This window comes from Dermacentor silvarum, chromosome 2 (genome assembly GCF_013339745.2).
Source record: "Dermacentor silvarum isolate Dsil-2018 chromosome 2, BIME_Dsil_1.4, whole genome shotgun sequence".
Taxonomy (NCBI): Eukaryota; Metazoa; Arthropoda; class Arachnida; order Ixodida; family Ixodidae; genus Dermacentor; species Dermacentor silvarum.
Genome location: NC_051155.1, coordinates 238,225,378 through 238,249,469, shown reverse-complemented (window position 1 = coordinate 238,249,469; position 24,092 = coordinate 238,225,378). Strand labels below are relative to the sequence as shown.

General features: G+C 45.5%; 1 protein-coding gene across 1 annotated transcript in view; it reads right to left on the bottom strand.

Annotated features, from left to right (window-relative positions):
• The window catches only part of LOC119442931 (transcriptional repressor NF-X1), a 36,949-nt gene extending 27,188 nt beyond the window's left edge, over positions 1–9,761 (bottom strand). Inside the window, exons 1-4 of the mRNA XM_037708004.2 lie at positions 7,954–9,761; positions 6,457–6,618; positions 3,040–3,296; positions 1,557–1,692 (exon numbers count right to left, since the gene is read on the bottom strand). Of these exons, the coding sequence (XP_037563932.1) occupies positions 1,557–1,692; positions 3,040–3,296; positions 6,457–6,618; positions 7,954–9,271 (1,873 nt within the window). The 5' untranslated portion in view covers positions 9,272–9,761. The remainder of the gene's footprint in view (positions 1–1,556; positions 1,693–3,039; positions 3,297–6,456; positions 6,619–7,953) is intronic.
• Between the last annotated feature and the right edge of the window lie 14,331 nt (positions 9,762–24,092).

Here is a 24,092-nt window from a genome sequence, read left to right as displayed (position 1 = left end):
AAAATCAAACACAAATCAAGGCTATAGAATTAAAAAAAAAATTGTGGCAACCAAAGCAATGAAACTTTTTTATAGGTCAGCAAAAGTTACTTCATCAGGATGCTTTAGCTTTGGAACAAATCCAATTTACTCATAAACACGAATGCTCCTGTTAGGTGACTATTGAGACAGTTTTGATAAAATTTGTTACAATAAAAATAATAACAATAATAAATCTTAAACTCAAGTGAATGATGGGAGCAAATTTATTATTTAGGCTCTCAACCATTTTACAAAAATTGCTTAAAAAGTTAAAATCAATAAATTTCAAGCACCATAACTACACAGCAAAGTGGGGTTACTGCGATTCTGTACACTGCAACCAATAGGGTAAGGTGCCTCAAAGAAATCTAATGTATTAGTAGTTTATGATTTATGTGAAATTATTACTTTGCTTATTATAGAACTGCAAAAGTCCCCTTCAGAAAGCAATGGTGTACTTCAGAGGGCTGTATAATATATCCATTTTGTCTGCTTTAGATGTATTAATGGATGCAGTTTACAGAATTATGACGTCTGTCTTCTTCACTTACGAATTGTAAATGTAATGCTTCTATTTTCTTGTATCCAGAGTCACATCGTCAACAAAAGCAAATTTGTTAACCCAGTATACACCACATCTGACAGTTTCAGCTTATGGGCAAAGGCTCTCACTAGAACAATTGAGAAAACATAGTTGCTACACTAGGTTGACCAGGTAGTGGTTCGCTGAGCTTGAGAATTTGCGGGAGCAAAGATCCTATGTTCTAAGAGAGAGAGAGAGAAGTTTAATGATGGGAAATGCAGAGAGGTCGGCCTGAGGTAAATTCCTCTAGCCAGCTACTAAATATAGTAGGACTGCTAAGCATCTGCTAGAGCAAGTAAGCACTCAGATGTTTGGAACTCAAGAGGCATGTCCTGGTGACATGTGTCCAAAGAGCAATCACAAGAGGCAATCATGGCATGTCCTGGTGACATGTGCAGTGTGGCCCATGGTTTATGGGACCACATAAGTGCAGAGCATGTGTGAATTTTTCCCTCTAGCAAGGGTACAATTGCCTGGCTTTGAAACAGATGACTTGTGGTTGGACTTGTGGTTGGCACATTTCTGCAAACCTGTGCAGTGCATTGACATAGCTTCAGCTGACACTTGCAGCTCCGCCAAGCAAAGTGAGAGTCACACATTAAAACATTGCTTTTAACAGTGAACTGACTGTACTTGCACATGCTACTCAATCCCAAAATAGAGAAGCGTGGTTTGTGTGGGAAAGTGGTTCTGGTGTGCTAGTCATGTCTGGCGTGTTCCTGTTGGGACAGCGGTTCGTGGTGATTGAGCCTGGCAAATGGCCATCTACAAGTGCAAGCTGGGGATGGCATGTGGTAAAACACATTGACATCCACAATTAGAAGGAATTTCTCTATTAAATGCTAGAAATTGGTTCAGTGTTAGCGTATTATAAGAAAGTTTACGCTTATCGTGTGGGAAGACATCATGGTATCAAAAGATCATACAGCAACAAAACTGCAGTCGCACTCACTCTGTTCCACTATGCGGGCACAGGGATCACAGGCACCTGCATGGCACTGTGCTTGGCAAGTGTGGATTTCACAGTTAAGCAGCCGGCCACAGGGCTCACCACAGCTGACTTCCTGCTCTTGGCTGCATCGCACATGCTGTAGTACATGCAGAGAAGGGCGAGCACAAAGAGAAAGAAAGCCGATAATTAAGTGGCACGCCCATTACCACAGGCAACAGCAGTACAATGGCAGCAATCCATGAGAAGAATCTGACAAATAGAGGGGAATATTTAAACTAATTAACTAAAAAGAAGTCTCCAATAATCAGTAAAGCCAGAAAAAGTCCCAGGGAGTTGTTTTTGGTTGAAGGGGGTGCTAAGATTGCATCTTCAGTTACACTTGCGATAAACGGAGGGGTAGAAAACGATTACTTTTCCAACTCCTGATAAAGGACAATGCAAGGGAAGTGAAGCAACAATATCAACCACCACAATTATCTTAAATACATGTACACTTTATTTATTAAATGAATTTGCTTCTCATGTGAACACAAGACAGACACATACCCACAGAGGACAAACTTTAATGAGGATGCACCAACTAGCCCAACAATATGATCTGCTGAAGTAGACATAACTCAGCAAATAATTTCCCCAAATCCTCCTTCACACGCTGCAGGACCAAACTAATAAAATGCTGTACTGTATTAGTGCGGAAACCTCTTCACACGGACACAGGAAGTGATACACACAAGCGCTTTCTCTTCTATATCAAATATATCACACCAACAAGGCCAGAAATCAATCCTTGCTAATAAAATGCCAATTCACTCTGCAGCACCCCTTTTGGGAATGGGTATCTGTAAACTTCTGCTAGCTTCAGTATTCCTTTTACTAAACAGATATTTGTAACTGTAGGGCATCAATTGCCCAATTTCAATATGTGTCCTAAAGTGAATACTCAAAAAAGTTAAATTAGTGTAACTTTGTTTATCAGTTAACGTAAAAATGTGTTACTAATTTATTTTACAGCCCATTTTTGGAATGGGTATCTCAAGACTATGACTGGCCTCAGGACTTCTTCTGGACAGATTTGGCCTTGTTATTTGTTCAACCATGACAAAGTCAGGAGATAACTTTCTTCTTTAGTCTCAGCTCGTGGGCAATACGATTGCAATGACCAAAACAATAAACTTCAACAACAGCTACTGCCCAGCATCAATTTTACAATTGCAACATGTGCCCTAGTAATTATAACAACACGTGTCAATAGTAATTATAAAGTTAATTAGCATAACTATTTGTCAGCTAACTGAATTTTGTAATTTTCTGTACAAGTAAAATGCACACCCATCAATATACCTGAACAGGTGGAATAGTGCTATCTGCCACAAGCAATTTATGAAATATCTGTTTGGAAAAAAGATGAAAACAGCTGGTATACAGACAGCACATAGCTACAGGAAGAGGAGGAATCCCTTTGAAATCCACAGGCCTACAGTACCCTGGTGAGCTTTCCACATGGGCACGGCCTTCGCACAGTAGCACTGCAGGGTGGGCACTGCCCTGGATGGCACTGAAGGTTGCAGCGATGCACGCACATGGAGGATGTGCCCCGCGACCGGCCACACATCTCACCGCAGCTGTGCGGTACCCCGTACCGGTTCCACTCTGGGTTCACTCGCTTCCCACAGAAGCAGACGTAGCGGTCAGGCACTGCCAGCACAGTGCCTTGGCAGCCCGGACAACGCCATCCACCTTCTGCAATCGCACACCAGAGAGCATCATTTAGCATTTGATTGATATATAGCATCACATGTAACCATGATAATATCAAATAAAAAAGTAATTACCAAATCCTTCAAGAAGGAGCAAATTTTCCTATGCTAAGGAAGGTTTTGAAGGGGCCCTGCAACTGTCCTTGAGCATGGTAAATAAATGCTTCCGCGAACACCCGAGCAAAATATTACTCGATTCCATGCAGCGGGGAACACTAAATGCTTCTGTAAAAATTGATCATGCTTTCCTACGGCTCTATCAAACCCCCGCCATGTAGACTACACATGATGACGGCATGGTGCCCTCATAAGACAATTGACTAGATGTGTGAAAACGTCACAACAAATATTACCTTAATTAATGACACAAAAGTGTCTGCAATGGTAACAATGTTTATGGTACGTCACATATTAAAATTCTTGAAATACCACTGTGTTCAAAGTGTCTACACAAAAATTCAGTTTTGCACTTCCATTATTTGGTGGCCATTGTCTGCTCGAGTTGGGCCGCCTCCTCCTCTACAGCAAGATTGTGGTGCTGCTGATGTTTTATTGACTGCTATCACAGTTCACATCTGAGTGTTCCAGTGTGTCTTTCACTTTTCTTGTAGAATTTGTGCACACACAGAATCACTTGAACACAAGTTGATGCACAGCGTGAACAAGGCGTTTGTCATTTTCAAAGCTGTGAAACTTGTGTGGGACACGGTTTACGAGCCTTTTGCTGAAAATGAACGCGAAACAGCGATGTCGGTGTGCACTTGTTGGCTGTAAAGGTGGCAAGAGTGGTAAAAATGCAATACACCGGTTACCACATAATGAGCAGCTTCGATAAGCATTGTTAAGTGGCAGCCTCCGAGTTTAGTTTAGCATGTTGTAGGTTCCAAAAACGGAAGTAGTGGTGTCTACGTGAATGTCTAAAAACAAATATAAACTGCACGCCGTTCAGTTGGCGGAGCCCTGCGGCGGCCGTAGCCTCCTGAAGAAGAAGCAGAAGCAAAGCCGAGGGGATGAAAGGCAATCTTTGAATGCAGCTAACTCTGCTTCTATTGAACGCACTGAAATACTTCTTGCTGCAAAACATTTATAAAAATGTGTCCTTTCAAGTGAAGTGCTTTCCACAACATTGATAAAAAGTGTTGCAGTGTCCCTTCAAAATTCTAATCATATTTTCTGTTTCAATCGTTGTGTTTATAGATGTATCACAGCGGTGATGCATCTAAAGATATCACAGTTTCGCCATAAGGGTGAAGCAATGAACGCGATAGCGACATGTTAGAATGTTACACGAAGTGTAAGACTCGAGGCTGCAGTGGCAGTATGAATTAAAGTAAACGTAAGCAGACTAAGTAAAAGCAAGCTGCTGTGCTAGGGGTCCTCTGTTTGAATCCTGCCATCAGACAATTTCATTTATATTTATTAATTAAAGGGGCCCTGAACCACCCCTCAGGCTTGGTAAAATAGCATAGTCCGCAGGTAGCATACGCTGCTGTGAACATCTCAGCCAAGTTTTGCTGTCGTACGCAGTGCGTGGAGCTTGCAAGCAGAGAGCGAAGTCACCTTTCTCTCAAACGCTCTCCTTTCAACAGAAGCCATGATCCTCTCTCTTTTCTGAACGCTTTATTTCGTAATAAAGTGGATTCCCATATGCGGCTGCAATTGGTCGCTACGGTTGTTACAGAGCGTAGATACCGCGGCCCCCGCAGGGTGCTGCCACAAGTCCACTGGCTAAGTGCACTGCGGCTCGCTGAGGACAACTGTGGCTTACGTTTAGCACATCGTAGGCACCAAAATTGGAAGTCGTGGCATCTACATTAACATCCAAATTAAATTTGAACTGCGCACCACGGTGTCGTTTAGAAGGCGGAGCGTTGTGGCTATGCCCCACTCTACCGTAGCCTTCGCAGTGCAAGGCATTGAAGAAGGAATGGGAGCACAGTGGAGGCCCTGTTTGATTGCCAATAACTCCGCTTCTTCAATTCCGCATTGAAGTACTTTTTGCGGCAAAGTATAGGCTATTTTCACTTCAAATGCCTTTCTCCGCTTCGATGAAAAGTGGTTCCGGGCCTTTTTAAAGCCAACTTTTTGCTTAGCGACTTTACCACCCCTTTTCCATATCGGGTATGTTTCAAACCTTTCTCCTGGGCCGATTCCAGAGGTAGTGCACGCCGTGCTAATAAAATTGCATCATTTTCATGTTTGAGCTCTGTTATTGTTTCGCACTTTTAATAGTTCAGTCTGAGAAGATTTAAGATAAAAGGGATGCACTGTCGGCATTTTGTTTCATGACATTTGTTTGTAGACTGCCATTCTCAAAGTATTGAGGAACAATTTTGTCAAGAATGTAAGACCTGGTATGAGCAATTAGTGATAGAATGGCGTGGCAATATAACCCACATATACCGCATGTCATATAGCAAGGCGCAGCATATAGCATACATATACATAAATATATACAGAACATTCCGACGATGCCAACGCCGATGGAAAAAATTAACTTGGAATGTTCCTATAATTGCTATAGTATTGCAATAAAACGCAACTATTGCTCAACTGTTTTTTAGAAGCTGGCAAAGACGCCCTTCTGACATGCCCAAAATCAGATCTCATGTATGGTAAAACGGTGGTGTCACCTGACAATGGCAAGCAATATCCTCCAAGATTGAGCAATTCGAAGGACCAACGTTGGAGAGCCCTGCCAACACCAAAGTCTAACGCAATTATTGGCCCTGCATTGCAGGCATTGCTCTTAGTCGGCACAGTGGAGCCTCAAGCAAGGAAAACTATGATGATGTTCTACAGAAAGATAAAGGACCTCAAGCAAGGACTCGAGTGCAGTATGAATGACTAAATGGTAGAGAAGGCCGACAAGACATAGAGGGGCTGCATTTAGCTGCTAATAACTCTGTCCATAAAGAAAAGCAGCTGTTGCCCTGATGCAGGCAAGTCCCTTTGTCAAAATGTTAGCTACAGAAACGTGCCTTGTTCAACTGCTGTTGATCGGTTCATATGCTGCACATTTAAAAAAGTCTCGTAGGAATGGATTTATGGGAAGATGTTAATATTCAACACATTTAACACCTTTTCAGATCACTTTACAACGTAGCCAGATAAAAAAAAAAAATTTTGCACGCTTGACTAACCTTTCACGATGGCAGCAGGTGAAAGTGCCCACTTGCGGGCACAGGATAGGTGGAAGATGTGGTAGCAGCTTGAGCAACTCCAGATGGCATCGGTTCCCCGAACTCGTTCACAGCACACCATGCATTCATACTCGCCAGAAAGAAGCTGATCCGTCAGCCGATCTGGAGGAATAGAAATGAACAAACCAGGGCTGGCACTGTTGACAATGTCACTTATGTGCAAGGGCAGGTAATGACAAAGTATTATGTACAGATTTGCGTGTTAATTCACAACACAACAGTGCGTCCTGCAACAAGGTCGCTATGGGCAAATCGATAATGAATACCTCAATGGTAGTCAATGTTGCTAGAAATTCCACCAGCATCACATCACTGACAGAGATTCAGGTTGACAGACATGAATCACAGACAGTACTATCAACTTCAGTCTATCAGCTTGAAGCGATAAATAAAGGTCAATTAAAGGTTTGTTGGAAGCAAATTATTACCACAAAATTATTGGCACTAATGAGCCACTTGCCAATTAGCCAATGGTACACTTGCTCGTTCCAAGACACTCATCAGTGCTTTGGTCTATCATCTTTTATATGAATAATCAATATTTCGATTGCTTGTATATAGGGGAAAACTTGGGGCCTTCAATGAATTAACTCTGCAAATTTAAACCATCCTCAATGTCACTAATAAAAAAAAAGTGAATTTAAGCTTTATTAGTAAATTACCCTCCTACGAGAACAAAAATTACCCTTACCGTGCGAGCAAACTTCGTAAAAGCCAGAAAAGACACAAAAACAAAAGATGGGTGGTGCTGCCACCTATAAGTTATCGCACCAGCTCGGCCTGATGTCATGGATTTTGATGACGTCTGCCTCTGGCCTAGTCAATTTTTATCAGTAAAGACGGATTACATTGTGTTCTATAAAAGACTGACAACAACCTAAATACGAGAAAATGCTTTGAAATCCACATCACACAGACGTACCGCAGCTGAGATTTAGGCGCGAAATTCAATAAATGGAATATTGCACATAATTTTCCTTCATAATAACCAATCTCTTACCGTGAAATTAACAAAAATAGAGTTTTGTGAGAATACTTCATCTGTATAAATTGATTAAGTGTTTCTCTTTAGTGTCCCTTCACCCCTTCTGTGCTATAAAACAGCTGGGTCTGTCAACACATTTCTGGTAAAAATGTCAAGGACGAGCTGAGCTCGTCGATGGTACTTTTAGTTTTCGAGCCATGCCATAGACGAGCTGGTTTCCTCTTAGTGCTTTGTCATGCTTCTGGTAGATGGCTGCACACAATCCATGGGGCTGCGCAAGCAGCCATGATTTTGTTCTGGTGGAGAAGTAAAACATGTTGACCAAATATTTCGACCATTTTTTGGTCAGAGTTCAGGATAATAGTGGGTCAGGGAAGGGGTTAAGCAACCATCTACCATCAAGTATCTCAAGCAGCTGAACAATACCAAATTGCAGGCAACTGACATCTAACCTTTCTGTGGTGCATCTTCAGGTCTTGGCATTTGGGGGTAGCTTCTAGATGAGGAGCCTGGTTTATGATTTGGACGCACTAAGTTCACAAAATACTGCTGCCTTGATGAGCTTGGCTGCTGCCTAATATCAGTGTCGTGAATATCAGCTGAACTAGGCAAACCGTTATTGTGTCTATGATTGTGAGCACGGTTCCTAACCTTGCCACTTTTCTTCTCACCACTCTGAGTAGTTTGTCGAACTTCCCTACCATCATCAAAATTATGGTCTGTTCGTGAACGCTCACTATGATGACTGTTTGGCCTGTTTGTCTTGTTCCTATTGGGACCCCGATCAGTTTGCCTTTGCTGGTTACGACCCTTCTGTGGAAGCATTGCTCCCTCTCCATAGTCTCGGTACCTTTGTTGCCAATATGCGTTAGAGCTGAAATCCCGGCTCCTTCCAGTTTGGTAACTGCCTTTTGGATTTCGATTCCTCACATGAGGTGACTCCCTACTGTCATCAATTAACTGTCGGCAAGGTCTATCGCTATCTTGCTGCTGGAAGGATTTTCGTTCGTTGTTGTCGCCGACTGCCTCTTGCACTTGGCTAGTTTCAAGCGATGCATGTTGCACCTGTGAATCACCTGTGCCTGCACATACTCGACCGTTACCCGGTTCACGTGGTTCATGTTGCCTCTGTGTTCTTTTCCGCTCTGTGTCCTTTTTGCCACCTACATTACGTTTAGCGTGCCCTTGTAAATGCGCTTCGTCACGGGTGGACGACGCGGAAGAGGCAACAGCATTGGCGCTAGGGCTCTTCTTGCCACGTTTCCCGCCCGTAGATTGAGCACATCGCGCCGATGCATTGTCGGCAACGTTTTCATCCTGTGCCCGAATTTCGTCAGATGCCTCGCAGTACGCTTGCTCTCGAGGCGGGACATCCTCCCATCCTCGCTCATCACGGTGTGCGTCGTTGGGAACAACGCGGGCTCTGTTTCGTGTCCTCCGATCGAATCTGAAGGGTTCACCTTTCCGACGACTGCGATCTTGAGTACTTCGCCGTGGTGCCTCGACTGCGGCACCTGGCTCGGAGGATTTCTGTTCTGGGCGCTCTGAACGTTGCTCGATGCGAGAACTGTTTTGGCGGGCGGCGTGGCGCTCCCGAGGTCCCTCGGAATCCCGGCCCCAAGGCGGTGAATCAACGGGCTGGCTGCTGTTTACATCATGGTAGTAGGTGCCTGCAATCTCGAAACCGCCGTTGTGCCAGCTGTGTCCACGGTAGTCCCCGTCCCATCCACCACACGCTCCGTAAGCTTCGTAAGCGTTCCGATCACCCATCCTGAACTGACTCTGGGTTATTTAGGCAAAGCCGTCTGACCTTACCTTTAGAACGTCAGCCGGTTTAGACAACAGAGGAAAGTGGTTAGCTTGCTTCAATTATTTCCTGCTGAGCAAGTAGGCCTGTAGGTTCTAGCCGTATACAAAAGCAAACAATAAAAATTTACAGACGGCACGGGCACACTATGATGTTGCCACGAAAAAAAGTAACTGTAGCACTGTGGGCTTGAACTACACCGAGGCTTGAACACTTCCACGCAGGGCATCAATTCACATGCTCACAGAACATTTGCGATGAGGATGCCACACCGATGCCACCTAAATAAACTATATCCGAAACCACTGGCGTGAAAAATGCACAACACTGCACAAGACACCGTTACTCAAAGCCAGCCGAAACTATATAACAGGCGGTTTTTTTACCGCATTGGTTACATACGAAATAACCTTCATTAAGTAGGGCCTGGCCAAAGAAAGCAACCGTTAGATGAAAAGAGGATGGACAACGTTGTGACAGCAAGCAGTAGTGGCGCAGGTCGCGCCCCCTTGACTGGCGCTCTTGTGTGGCACCGTGGCACAATTTTTCTTCCTCCATGCAACAAACATTGGTTGTTTCGTCCATTTCGTCTTCTCCGTGTCCGCTTCCTGTTTCTGTTTAGCCAACGCCTCCTTGGTTTAGCAAATTCAGAGGCCTAATGAGGGACATTTGCTCTGAAAGCGCAACCTCGTCTGTAATTAAATCGCACTCTTTCCGCTTAAAATTAAGTTGACCGTAATTAACGCTTGAGAAATCTTTTAGCAAAGGCGGTATACTTCACCGACATTTACCTTCACATGCTCGTCCGCCATTGATTGATTGATTGATTGATTGATTGATTGAATAACTTTTATTTTTTTCAGTCCTGCAGAACGCGTATACTTCGCGGGCCGCTCCCACGCGTCGGGACCGATACTCACGCTGTCGGAGCCGCTGCCATCGTTGTGCTGTCAAGGTAACGACGCGATCGCACGCGCTGCCCGCGCGCGGAGCCTGCAAATATGCGAACCCTTTTCGCGGCGATCCCATGGGCGCTGCCATGTTTGGTCACATGGTGACGCGTCCATTGCTTGCCTCAACTGCCTCCGTTGCCTCCTTGTTTACCATGGAAGTGTATGACGCCGGCGCGGCTTAGAAAACCTCTGTTTTCGGAGATATCGTAGACGGTGACTAAGTGGACCACACGAAGCTTTGATCACAGCTTCAGAGAACATGCAAAAGCGCTTTCGGAGCTGATTAAGGTATGTCCAAACGGCGCAAGCAGCGTATATGGTGCTTGTTCTAAAAGTGGGGCTAAATATGTATTCCAAGCTATCCCAGCTTTCCTATTATGAATTCAGTCAGGATTAATGTGTTTTGCTCTTTGTTCTTTATTCGGCAAATATTTTGAAGCAGTGGCTTGTCAGTTTCTGACTCAGTGAAGTTCCTCGGTGCGGCCACTATCTTATTATTTTCTGCCTAATCGCTCGCGGGTGTGGTCAGTTCCGATAGATTTGTTCTTGCTGCGCACAATGCTTGAAACGTAGCTGTTTTGTACATTGTAATACCTTGTAGCAAATATATATTACAGCTAGTAACTCGCTTACTCTTGTGGACCGTCACGAAACATTCAGCTTCGACCATTCGTGCGCCATAGTCCGTCATTTAATGTGCGTATACAGTGCGCATATATTCAAGTGTGCGCCCATTCACTTATTCTTGACACGTTGGCGAAAAAGTGGGTGTGTTTCCGTGCTGGTTGGGGTAGATGCGTGTAAATACCGTGCGCCAAACCTACTATGACAGAAGGCGGCGCTACTCCCGTTATCATTGTTTAACGAGTGGTACTCACTCTTGCCGACGTTCTGGGGATGAAGCCCTTTCTTTGAAGGTTAGCGATACAAGGCTGGGGGATGAGCAAATTTCTGTATCCTCGAGAAAAGCCGTACATCACGAGGTGCCGGTAACACGTTCGGACAGTTGCAGCAGCGGTCTGCAAACTTGGCCACACAGATTCATTCTATTCCTTAACATGCCAGTCACTATTTTTGCAGCCAACTACTGGACACGTCTTCAATCCACGTGATTCAATCTAGCATGATTGGAGCACAGTGTGTTAGCGAAAACTCATTTGCATTTCCGACAGCTGATTGCACAGAAGCAAGGTAGAAGCGGTAATGGTTTCGTATTCGTGCGCGGTCGCTGAGGAGAGGTATGGCGCGCCGCCGTGAGCGCCATCTCGTTTCTTTGAAACAAACTGCTCCGCGAAAAGGGTCAATAGCGTTCTTGTTGAGCATCAAAGTCTGATACACCATGGTCGGGTCTGAGCGGAACAAGAGTAGCGGAACGGACTGAATGCTGACGCCGACAGTTTTCGTTTTGTTGTTCTCATCTTGTGCGACGATTGCGGCGCTTCTCATCTCGCCATGAGCGTACGGTCCAGTTTCGCTAGCGCTGACAGGGGCACAGTTTTTGCTGTCCAACAGCATGCAGTTTCTTCACGTGCTGCGTCGCGCCAAAGTGTCGCCCCCGCGAATTCTCTCACACACACACACACACACACACACACACACACACACACACACACACACACACACACACACACACACACACATATATATATATATATATATATATATATATATATATATATATATATATATATATTGAGAAAAGAAAGAACCATTTTAATGCGAAAGCATTATATGCCCCGTTACGCGAAAATCCGTCAGCGTGACCTAAAATGTTACCAAAAATGGCCGACGCCGCAAAGAGTGAAAACTCGTAAAAAAAGTCGCAGTTTCGCCCGAAAGGCGAAGCATCAATTGCGATAGCAAATTAGTAGATAGCTATACGGAGTAAGGATAGTAGTTTTATCGGCTGCATAAACTTGTACACATTCGCTTGCTAACTGAATTAGCAAGCATGTTGTCAGCGCACACAAGCAAACATGAATAGATCACATTCGATGACCGCAGACAACCACTGTCAAAACGCTGGCGTGAGCAAGCGCGACAACAGCGAGCGAAGGTTCGTGCGGTCTATCACTTCAACGGAAACTGAGCGGCGAAAGCACAGCGCATATAAAGTGCATACGTGTGGAGATCGCTTTCAAGATACGGTGCTCGCGACAGCCCTCAGCTGGCAGAGTAGAAGCCGCGCCCTCTCCCTCCCGCGCTGCCTTACGGCTTTCCTCCTTTCGCGTGTGATATTGAGTCGTCAGTTCCCCTTGCGCCTTTGGTGCCGCAGCACAACGTCGCCCCCCTCCCTTCCATCCCCCCACGGCCTCTCGCGCGACTGTCGCGTTTGCTCTCCGCCGAGCGTTCGCTCTTCGTGAAAGCAAGCGTCCCTCGTGCGCTTTCACTCGTACATGCAGCATACGGCACGCGGCGACGATTTTATCGCCCTTGGACTTCATACGGAACCTCACGGCGACGCTGACGGCAGAAATCCGCTTGGAGTGTCCATATAATTACTATCGCAATAAAATAAAAGTGCATACAATTAGTGATTTTTTTGCACATGCGAGGCCTTGTGTCCCCATACTAGTTGCAGGGTTGTCAGCTGCGAGTATGTAATAAAGCAAGAAAGGCGAGACGTTTTTTTTTGGACTAGTTTAAACTTACGAACACTTAACTACCCATGTGTTACGTTTTCATTTTTGTAATTATGAAAGGTAAACATGGACTGTTTTGCGAAACTGAGCAATGGCGATTAACACAACTTGCCGTGTGGAGCCGTGTGGAGATCGCTTTCAAGATACGGTGCACTTTCAGCACTGTACTTTCAGGATACGACGACGGCGACTGCCGGAATCCGCTTGGAGATCCCAATTAAAAATGCTCGGGTTGAAGTCACATTCCTCAGGGAGTTTCTTGAAAATAATTAAATTAATGGCAATAGAAAAAAAAAACAATTTGGCCCCGTTCGGTCTGCGTGGAAATCGAACTCGGGCCACCGGGGTGCGAACGAGAACGCTTCACGGTTCTGGCTTAAGGTGCATGTGCCTAGCATAAGTGTGTCTAGTGCGTGCGTGATTGCACACGACATGTCGCAGCCACGTGGCTGACTTAAGGTGTGACCTAGTGCATGCGTCATTGGGCCCGTGACAACGCAGACAATGGTGAGGGGGGGGAGACACGTCATGAGTGTATAAAATGAGCGCGTTCATGAAGTTCCGAGATCTACAAACGGTATAATGCTTTCGCATTCCCACGGGTAAGCAGTCTGAAGTGCCTCTGGCGAATTTATAACAACGAATCTGTTTAAACTAGCCGTAAAAAGTGCGCGTTTCACGAAATTATCTTTATCAGCATTGGTTCGAGCGTCGTCGTCTTCTTCCGCAGCTGGCTCGTTGGCGCCCCTCGGTTAGCGCTCGTACTCGTGCTCGGCACGCGCTCGTGCCACTGCTCCCGCGTTCGTCGTCGTCGTCTTCCTCCACAGCTGGCTGCGTGGCCGCTAATCATATACCAGCGTGGAATTTCACTTCTCTTCTGTCGTCGTAATGGGGAGCACAAGCGTCGACTATGGGGAGGGGGGGGGGGGGGGGGCGCTCCGGGGCTTCAGCCCCCTTCGGAGCTTTCCGGGGGGGGGGGGGGGGGGGGCTCCTAAAATGTCATTACCAGAGTCCCGTTACCTCAATCGTTTATGGTTTCTTTTGAGTTGCCTCCACCTTTTCCCTTAAATGTTATTGTGGCCGCACGCTAACTTCATCATTGTTGACGCTGACGTGCACGGCTTTTATTCATACTTTCGCTTCATTTCTGAAAATCCTGACAATAGGAAAACAAGCGCATTAGAAGCACAAACGGCGGCTACCTCATTCCGTATTTTTTCACCTTCAACCTGTTATTTTAATTTCCAGTGTGAACACCATGCAGACACATTATATGTCAATGTGTACACAGGACAAAGTTTATTATATTTTTAAAGAGAAATAGGTAGCCAACTAACAATTATTTCTAATGATATGGATAGCCTATGTATAGAGAATAAATATGTTGCTGTATGTTCAACTGGCTACAAATTGCTTTGGTCGCTTTTTTGTCACTGAAAAAGACCTGTAGACTTCAGTGGCCCCTTCGGCAGCGTCTTTTATCAACGGTGTGTGAAATGCACGTGAATATGTGTCGCAGCATTGCTTCTCTTTCCAGTAGGTAATGCTAGCTACTCATGAAAAAAAAAACTTACCATAATTGACAACATTTATTGGGGATGGAAACATCGCAATGTGCATGCAGGGGTCATAAATATATATAATTAACTTAGTAACCGATGTGAGGCCATGCCGGATTCACTCGAAATCAGAATCAATAGCAGTCATGTGCAGCAGAGGTTTTACTAGCACTCAGAAAAAAAAAAGAGGCTGCAGTTTCGCCGGAAAGGCGGAGCAGTATTAGTGATAGCGAAGCATAAGACAATATAACTAGAAGGAAGATTCTTCCCGTATAAATCCGTGTAAGAGCCGCAGCCCCCACTTGAAAGCAAACATTTTTTTAAATCCAACCGAGAAGCAATCGCGTTCAGCGCTGGTTCCGATCGCGCTCCGCTGCGAATTTTCCCGCGCAGCGTCCGATTGCCACCGCGACCTAAGAAATAGTCCCGCTGACGCGACTCGGCCCAGCTCGAAGCGCGGGCTGCTATGTCCGCCGTCGGCGGGGTCACCAGCCGTCCGGCTCATGACGTCAGTCTAGAGTGCGCGCCCATTGGTGGACGCTCGTGCGCATCCGCCTTTGCGGGGCAAATGCCGCTGCCTTCTAAAGTTGTACACGACTATAGATGGCGAGAGGAGCCGGTCGCGGAGGCTTACGGTGGATTTCATACTCGTAGTTGGAAAAACTAGATAAAATGGCCAGGTCCCATGTAAGACTCGTCAGAATTGCGGCAAAAAAGTGCGGCTCTCACACGAGTCTGTACGTTGGTTATATCGCCTATATGAATTGGGGTAACATTTGCTTACTAATTAAAATAAACATCGTGCAAAAGCACGGACCATGTAAACTTGTAAATATCTCACTGAATGACCACGAGCAGTCGCTATCACAACGCTGACATTATGAAGAACACTGGCAGTGGGGGCGAACCTGTTCGTACAGCCATGCGATTCACCGCGACTCCGAAAATTAGATTCATGATCATCATCTGCATATGTTTATGTACACTAAAGGATGGCCTCTGTCAGCGATCTCCGATTACCCCTGTCTCTTAACTTAGACTATGCGATCTGCAACACTTGGGGTGCGGAACAACACCCTAAGAAGGAAGACAGCGCGCATGATGTTAGCAACCATCCCTGCTCGCCCTTGATCATTGCACCCCCAACGATTACCAACAATTGGATACGGCACGCGGGTCGCGTAAGCGTCAACCGCGCACAGTCATTCGCAGCTGCGGCAGTGCTAGATGAGAAGACGCGTGCTCTCCTCTCCATGCGCGCATTTGATCCCGTGACCTCCAACTAACCCAAATAGTTGAGCGCGTGGGAAGATAATGTCCATCAAGCCGCCATCCGTTTCGGCTCAGTGTTACGGGCTTTTTCTCGCACCCACAGTGGTCGCTCACTCATATGACTTTTGGACTTTATACGGAATGTCACGGCGACGACGACAGCGAAAATTTGCCTGGAGTGTCGATACAACTGCTGTCGCAAAAGGAGAAATAGAAAAATGCAGGCGTCGAGCTCGCTTCTACCGCGGCTGCGGACGTTGAAATGTGCACCGGCTACAAACACAGCATGAGCACCAACGACAAAACCAACAGTGGGCACCTCGCTTATCGGTACTGAAAAGGAAGCGTATTTTCCACCGTATAAGCACCAGCGGAAACATAACACTAGGAGCGCGGGGAGACAGCGCACGCGAAGGGACCAGCCATCTCGGGTGGCCCAAGCTTGAACTCGGCGCAGATTAACTCCAAAATAAAGCGCGTGACCCGCGTATGTATGGCAGAGGCAGGAAAAGTAGGAGTTGAGGACCCGCGTGTTCTAGCTGCTAGGCAAAAGAGGACTCCATGCACTATCAAGAAGGTTTCTCAGCTCACGTGTTTCCATCAGCGAGTGACATGTACCGCCAGAGGTGCTATGAAGTACTTGACACCGTGCTGTCGTCGTTAAACGACAGGTATCCACCTGATATGTGGCAGCATATATAAGTCCCACATTGAGCAGCTTGCATAGGAAAGGAAGACGAAGCATATATAACACAGTTCTCTGGTGACGACCTTGAACCAGGACGCCTGATTTTGCACAGAGATATGGTGATTGACATTTTAAGCCATGGTAAAGGTCGGCATTATTGCACACATTCGAGGACGTCGTGCACATGTTTACGGGGGGCAAGGGTGAACACCTGCGAAACTATTGCCGGAAATGGCCAAGCTAAAAAAATTGCGTTGGCCACACCGGTCTCGTCGACCGCATCCGAGAGGTCCTTTTCTTGCCTTCGGCGACTGAAAATGTACTTGCGGTCGATGACTGCAGACAAGCCCGTTTGAACCATCTGGCAATTTTGCACACCCACAAAGGAACTCTCCCGCAAAATCAATTTGAATAAGATTGCCGATGACTTCATTTCCAGATCAAGTGCCCGAACGAACACTTTTTCAATGATGGTGGCATCATCCCATCAGACAACGAACGGATGTCTTTAATAGGACAGAGAAAGGCACCAACTTACAAGTCAAAGCAAAGCACCTGGCTTAGAAAACAACTCAAAAAGTTATACAAAGGAACAAAAGTGGGGTACGTGACAGCGCAAGCAGAGTGAGGCCATTTGGGTAAGAAAAGACGCGTGGTTGCGCTATTTGTAAAACTCCCATTTTCCTTATTAATTTTTATTCGTCGTATGCTGCATTTGCCGCTCAATAACACAATCCACGCTGTTCCTATATTTGCTATCGAGTCCTTACGCGCTTTTGAGATATCTATGTCTTATTTATTTGTTAATGTTTATTTATTTGTGCACCTGATAATTTTTACTCTATGATCATTTATTCTGCCTCCGGAAAATAAACAAAACTAGCGGCATAAGGCATGCTTTGACAAGTAATATTGACATGGACATGGAATCATATTGTATTTATGCTAATAATTCTAGTCATAAGTTGTGTTCAGAAATTGTTATATATCGTTTAATTTTTATATATGTTATGTCTTATCTTCTCAATAACTGACCTTTCGCCAGGAAAACATTTCTTGATTGTATCTTTTGTGTTAAAACTTTTACAAGGCGTCATATTGCTTTTTTCATAGATGTGTGCTTGTGCGACTTAACACACGCAGAACACATATATCTCCCTAACCTGGGGCGCTATAACGTAAAATGATTCCAAACTGTTTTGATTCCAATTTCTGCAATCAGCCTCCACGATTGGTCAAAACATTTTCGGGACACTCGCAACTTCGCCTGTCTGTCACGCGACGTCACAAAACCGCGATAGCTCCCCATCTGATATAACGTGTACACACTGGTTATGCATGATTAAACCGCAGAAAAGAAAATAAACATTCCTGATTCGATGCCTTTTCACCATTAGCCTCTGCTACTGGTCCAATATTTTCTGCCTACGCCCACTTCGCCTGTGTCACGCGACCTCACAAATCGCGAAAACTCACCACGTCAAAGTGACGTGTACGCGAAAAAAAAAAATGCATTAGTATGCCGAACAAAACTGAAATTTTTTCTGAATAGCCACAGATTGCCCCGTTCCGAAAGGAATAGAAGATGGCTGCCCGCCAATCGCTCTGGCCCTCGCTACTCGCAGCTGCCGGTGAGCATATATTTATTTGCGCATGATAAACCATTTTGCGTGGGAGTAAAACGTTATCGAGCCCTTTCGGCACGCATACGAGATCGTTCTGCCAAATCTTCCTTCCTGAGGATCCGTTTTATCAGCATCCTTATCCTTTCGTTGCATGCCGCCGCGATTTTCGACCAGCCACCGCAAGCTAAGTAAGGCGAAGTGGACCAATCGGAGAAGCCGACACCACCCTTTCATGCGGTTATCTATTTTCACTGTGCTGGCTCGGCCCCATCGAAACCCTCTCCACTAGAGCGTGCTCCTCGCCTCTTGTCAGCCAATTAGATAAGAAAAACCGCTGAGTGTAGACAATGTTATTGGTCTTGAAAGCGAACAAAGGTGACCTCCTATAAACGAGGAGAGTGTTTGATTGGGCTGTTCAGACAACGCTGCGGGTCACCGCCCGATGCTTGCGTCGGTGCTTACGTAAATTTGACGTCAGGTTTTTGGAATCAAAACAGTTTGGAATCATTTTATGTTATAGCGCCCCTGTTTAACTGAATCCGCTTGTCGCATGGCTCAACCAAGAGACGCCAGTCTCTTGGCGGTGCGAGGGAACTCAGGCTGTAGAACTGTATTGTCTCCTACTGTGAGGTCTTGCAAATACTCATATAAGCTCGTCACTTCAGTGAACAATCTTTCGAGGTCACACGAAGTTTCCAGTGTAACTGTATTTATATATATATATATATATATATATATATATATATATATATATATATATATATATATAATGCATACATGGGTGGGGTTCGGAAAGCTTGTCAGGCCCCAGCCCTCCCCCACCCACGCTCCCCGGAGAAATTAAAACTTTCCGCCTATGATGGGGAGGTTTACAGGGGTATGAACCATATTGCTTAATGGGGTATGAGCCATTCATTGTCTTACGTGACGGACAGATCTCATTTTGAAGCAATTTAATTTTGAAGAATCGCAAGCGGCAATGGCGGGCGAAAGCTGCAAACAACGCCGCCGAGCAAACTCGAGACATCGAACGCAAGCGACAACGGCGGACTGCGGGCATACCATCAGTGACAGTCGTTCTCCGTCCACGAGCAAACTCGAGACATCGAACGCAAGCGACAACGGCGGACTGCGGGCATACCATCAGTGACGTCGTTCTCTCCGTCGCAGCCGAGCATGCGTGTAACCAAATTAGGAAACACAAAGACGTAACCAATAATTGAGAAATACTTTAATGAACCGTCGGCGTTAATTAACCCAGTGATAAACATCGGGACCGCCTGTTTCAGCTTCGCTGGTTAACCATCTGTACGGATAGTGCTTGGGCGGTGGTTTTTTTTTTTTACAATAGGAAGCGTCGCATAAGGTGATTGTATCCGCGCGAGTTGGCCCAACTCGTTATCGTCACGTCACAGCACGCGGTAGGTTTCAATGCACCTTGTCCATCGTCCAATACGCGTGGCCAATACGCTGACACTCAGAGGTCAGCGCTTCACGGTGAATTCGCGTGCCAATGCTGCCTGCGTGACGTAACGCTACCTCCTAGTTCTTTCTTTCTTTCTTTCTTTCTTTCTTTCTTTCTTTCTTTCTTTCTTTCTTTCTTTCTTTCTTTCTTTCTTTCTTTCTTTCTTTCTTTCTTTCTTTCTTTCTTTCTTTCTTTCTTTCTTTCTTTCTTTTTTCAAGCTTCCTCCAGGGCACCAGACGTACGGGCACCCTCACGAGGGCCTGTCCTCATGAGAGTGTTCTAACCCGCATCCATCTGCCCTCACCTAAGTAGGGTGAGGTGAGGAACGCGATCGGGAAATCTGTGAGGGCGAGGGTGGGCGACGCGTGTCGCGATTCAAGCAATTCAAGCTACAGATATTGGCGCTGAGCCATGCTCCCTCAAGGGCATGCAGAAGATAGCGCCAACCTTTCCAAACGAACCACTTAGTAGTAGCTGCAGATATCATATATCGGCGTCATGTCGTGAAGTCGGCACAATGACCGTCAGCAAACCGTACGCTGGCAGCCGTGTCCGTAGATCCTGACTGTCGGGGAACAGTCAGATTTTGCTGAAACGCTGCATTGAACGACAACCCAGCTGCCCACAAACTGTGGAGATTGTTGCTGTTGAAATTTATACACACGCTGATCGCTTCTTTGTCTGTTTAACCCTTCTTCAAAAATACATCTTATTCTGTGTTATTACGCAAGTTAGCCACGATGTCAACAGTTGCATAAATTGTAATTATTGAATTTATGCCTCTTACTGTCGTTTACCTAATTATTGTATGAACAAGATTTCTTCTACCTTTTGCATTACTTTTTCTGCGCGCATCACGCGATGTACAACTGCCTAATGAAAATTTGGAAGAATCACACACACACCACAACACACACAACACACCCACACACACCCCCACCCACACAACACCACCCACCACACACACCCACACCCACACACACACACACCCACACCCCACCCCACCCCCCCCCACCACACCCCCCACCCCACACCCCCCCACCCACACACACACACACACACACACACACACACACACACACACACACACACCACACACACACACACACACCACACCCCACCACACACACACACCACACACACACACACCCACCCCACACCCACACCACACAACACCACACCACACACACACCCACCACACACACACACACACACACACCCACACACCAACACACACACACACACCACCACACACACCACACACACCACACAACACACACAACACCCACACACACCACACCCACACCCCACACACACACACCCACACACCCAACACACACACACACCACACAACACACACACACACCCACACACACCACACACACACCACACACACACCAACCACACCACACACACACACACACACACACACACACACACCACACACACACACACACACACCACACACACACACACACACACACACAACACACACACACACACACAACACACACACACACGCACGCACGCACGCACGCACGCACGCACGCACGCACGCACGCACGCACACACACACACACACACACACACGCACGCACGCACGCACGCACGCACGCACGCACACACACACACACACACGCACGCACACGCACACGCACAAGCAGGCGGTACCGATAACAGCAAAATCGCATCGCGCGCTCACGTAGTACGTACATGCACACGCGCAATCTACAGTTAACGTGCGATCGTTGCATTGAGTCGTCGACTCGTCATTGACTTTGGTTGTACAGGCAAGCATACAAAACAAATGTATCTCACACACCGTGATTTCACATCGAACTCTCTCGGCCATTGCTTCTTTCAAGCAAGAAGCCGGCTTGGCGGACCCCATTGCGACGACCGCTCGCACGCAGCTGCCGTGCATTGTATTTTCTGAAAAGAAAGCGTCTGTAAAGCGGCCTTCTGCTTTCAGCTTGTCCAGGACCATTAATTTGGCAATGAAGAAGTTCCCTCTTATTGCAGCAATCAGACAAATGTTCAGGAGGGCACCTGCGCGGTGATTAAATTTAGCTCTGGCATCTCTATAAGGAGCGCACCGCGTTATTCTTCACGTCCACGTCAGCTGGGTGCCTCTGGGAGATGGCACCACCGTCTGTCATCGCGTCGAAAACCTGGGGGGAAGACCCAAAGAAAGCCTCACTTCAAAAAGAGATAAGCAATTTAGCTAGCTCGCGCTATTTCGCGACGTTAATTGCACTATAACCTATAACCGCTCCTTCGATTTCTATGAACACCGACTACGAAAGAAACAAAGAACTATTTCCCGGTAGGTTCTATAGTTAGAAGTTATCCAGGACTGCTGTATGCAAAGTACGAAAAACGAATGTCTGTTTTTCATATATATATATTTTTTTATTTTCGTCGATATCTTGAAATTATTTTGCGCGGCTGCGTTCTGGTGCAGCACACACTGACACAAATGCATGGCTGTGAAGTACACTTCACTTCAGTGTTGTGAGAGGAAAGAAAATGTACATGTTAAGCCACTACTCCATGTCAGCACTAACATACCACTTTCGTTTATCCCTGTCAAGTAACCTGGTGGCTAACTTTTCCGGCCGTGTACTTAATAATTAATGAACGATTAGAACTCTCGATAATTGCCAATACGAAGGCGCCCGATTCAAGGTTGTAATTTCTATGAAATGAGTTGCCCTTTTCGAACGTAAAGAACGAAAATTACTGTCGTGAAAGCTCGAAAGGCAATTTTTGACACCATTAGTCCATGTGCTATCGGCGTCAAATGCAACGCGAACAGCCGAGCTCAAAACGGAAGGCATATATTATATACGCATATGCATAATGCGCGCCGTCCAGTCATCATCACCACTGGCAGGAGCACCCATCCGGCTTGACTGCACTGCGCGATGATACTCGCCCTATACTGCGACATTTTCGTTTATGTTCTGGTTCTGTTTCATTTGAAAGCGAGAAAATATGACGGCGCAGTAATGATGACTGCGCAAACTGTACCACGCGCGCCGCTGTTTGCGTTTCATTTGACGCCGATACAGCACATACGGTATCGCCGTACTGGGCGATAATACTCACCCTATACTGCGATATTTTAACTTCTGTTTTCTCTGATTTTTTTTCTCAAGCTTTCAAATAAAAGAGAACCATAACAGAAACGAAAAGGGGAAACATCATCACGCAGTGCGGCCAAACCGGACGGGGGTGATGAAAACTTCATAAAGTTTCCACTAAAGTCGCTTGAGCCTTATGCGGTGCGTGCCTGTCAATGGTGATGACTGGACTGCGTGCCCTGTACCTTCACTTATGCTTTCCGCTGTTCGCGTTTCCTTTGACGCCGATAGTACAGTAATTCCTTGAAGCTATTGTACGTGTTACACCATATTAAGAAAACTACGACTATGGGAGGCGTGCTCATCAGGTGAAGAGAGCTTTAGAGCCACTGTATAGTTTTCTTTAGATAGTTTTCTACGTTCTTTTTTACTTCTTATTTCTTTCTTTTTTTCTTTTTTGCTGTCCTTGCAGTTTTAGATTAAATTTTAGTGGTGTGTTCAATTTATAACCCAACGTTATATAGACTATATAGTCTAGTCTACAGACCAGGTATGTAACATACTTTGCACAGCTTCCAACGTTTTTTTTCCGTTTTTTTTTCGTTTGTTCACTATGGCACGCGTAGCAGGCTTAAAATATGGCGGAAGTATTTGACAAATGTGCTGCTAAATTGCCGCGATCTTTTTTTTTTTTTTAAGAACGACGATGAAGCTTCTAGATCATTCTTTACTCAGCATACTTAGTTAATTTCAGAGTAGCAGCCGCAGTCTGGCGCCCACATAAGCAAAAAAAAAAATACATAAACAGATTATAATCACTGCAAAACAGATCTGTTCGGTATACATGTCACAGATTTGACAGAAAATTTTCACCTTCGTCCAATCCCGGCGCCACACTGAACGCTTAAGATTCTTGCACATTTAAAAAAACTCCCCACGTTGCTCTTCCCTGAATTATTTCAAGTACTCAAAACCTTCAAAAATAAGACACCACTGCTACCTGAACATTTCAGCATTTCATCCTCGTACAGAATGTTTTTTAGGTATAGTTTTTTTCTTTCGCAAATATTACAATTAGATGAAAAGTGTCAATGAGAAAATTGTATAGCAACATGAAAAACTCCCGATACAGCTTTCTGTTGCTCAACACGTACTACATAAAAGTGTTTTTCTGAGCGTTAAAGAAGCCCGCGAATACACGCTAAGTGCCTCGAGTGACTAGCCGCGCGGCCATTTTGCGTGTATACGCGGCCTTCTTTGACGCTCGGAAAAACACTTTTATGTAGCACCTGTTGAGCAACAGAAAGCTGTATCGGGAGTTTTTCATGTTGCTATACAATTTTCTCATTGACACTTTTCATCTAATTGTAATATTTGAGAAGTCGAATAATTAATTAAGACTAATTACGCAATTAGCGGAATGCGAAGGCAAACAACACTATTTTGGTTCTGTCCAGCTATACGTGACATTTGCATATTTAAAAAAAATTGGTG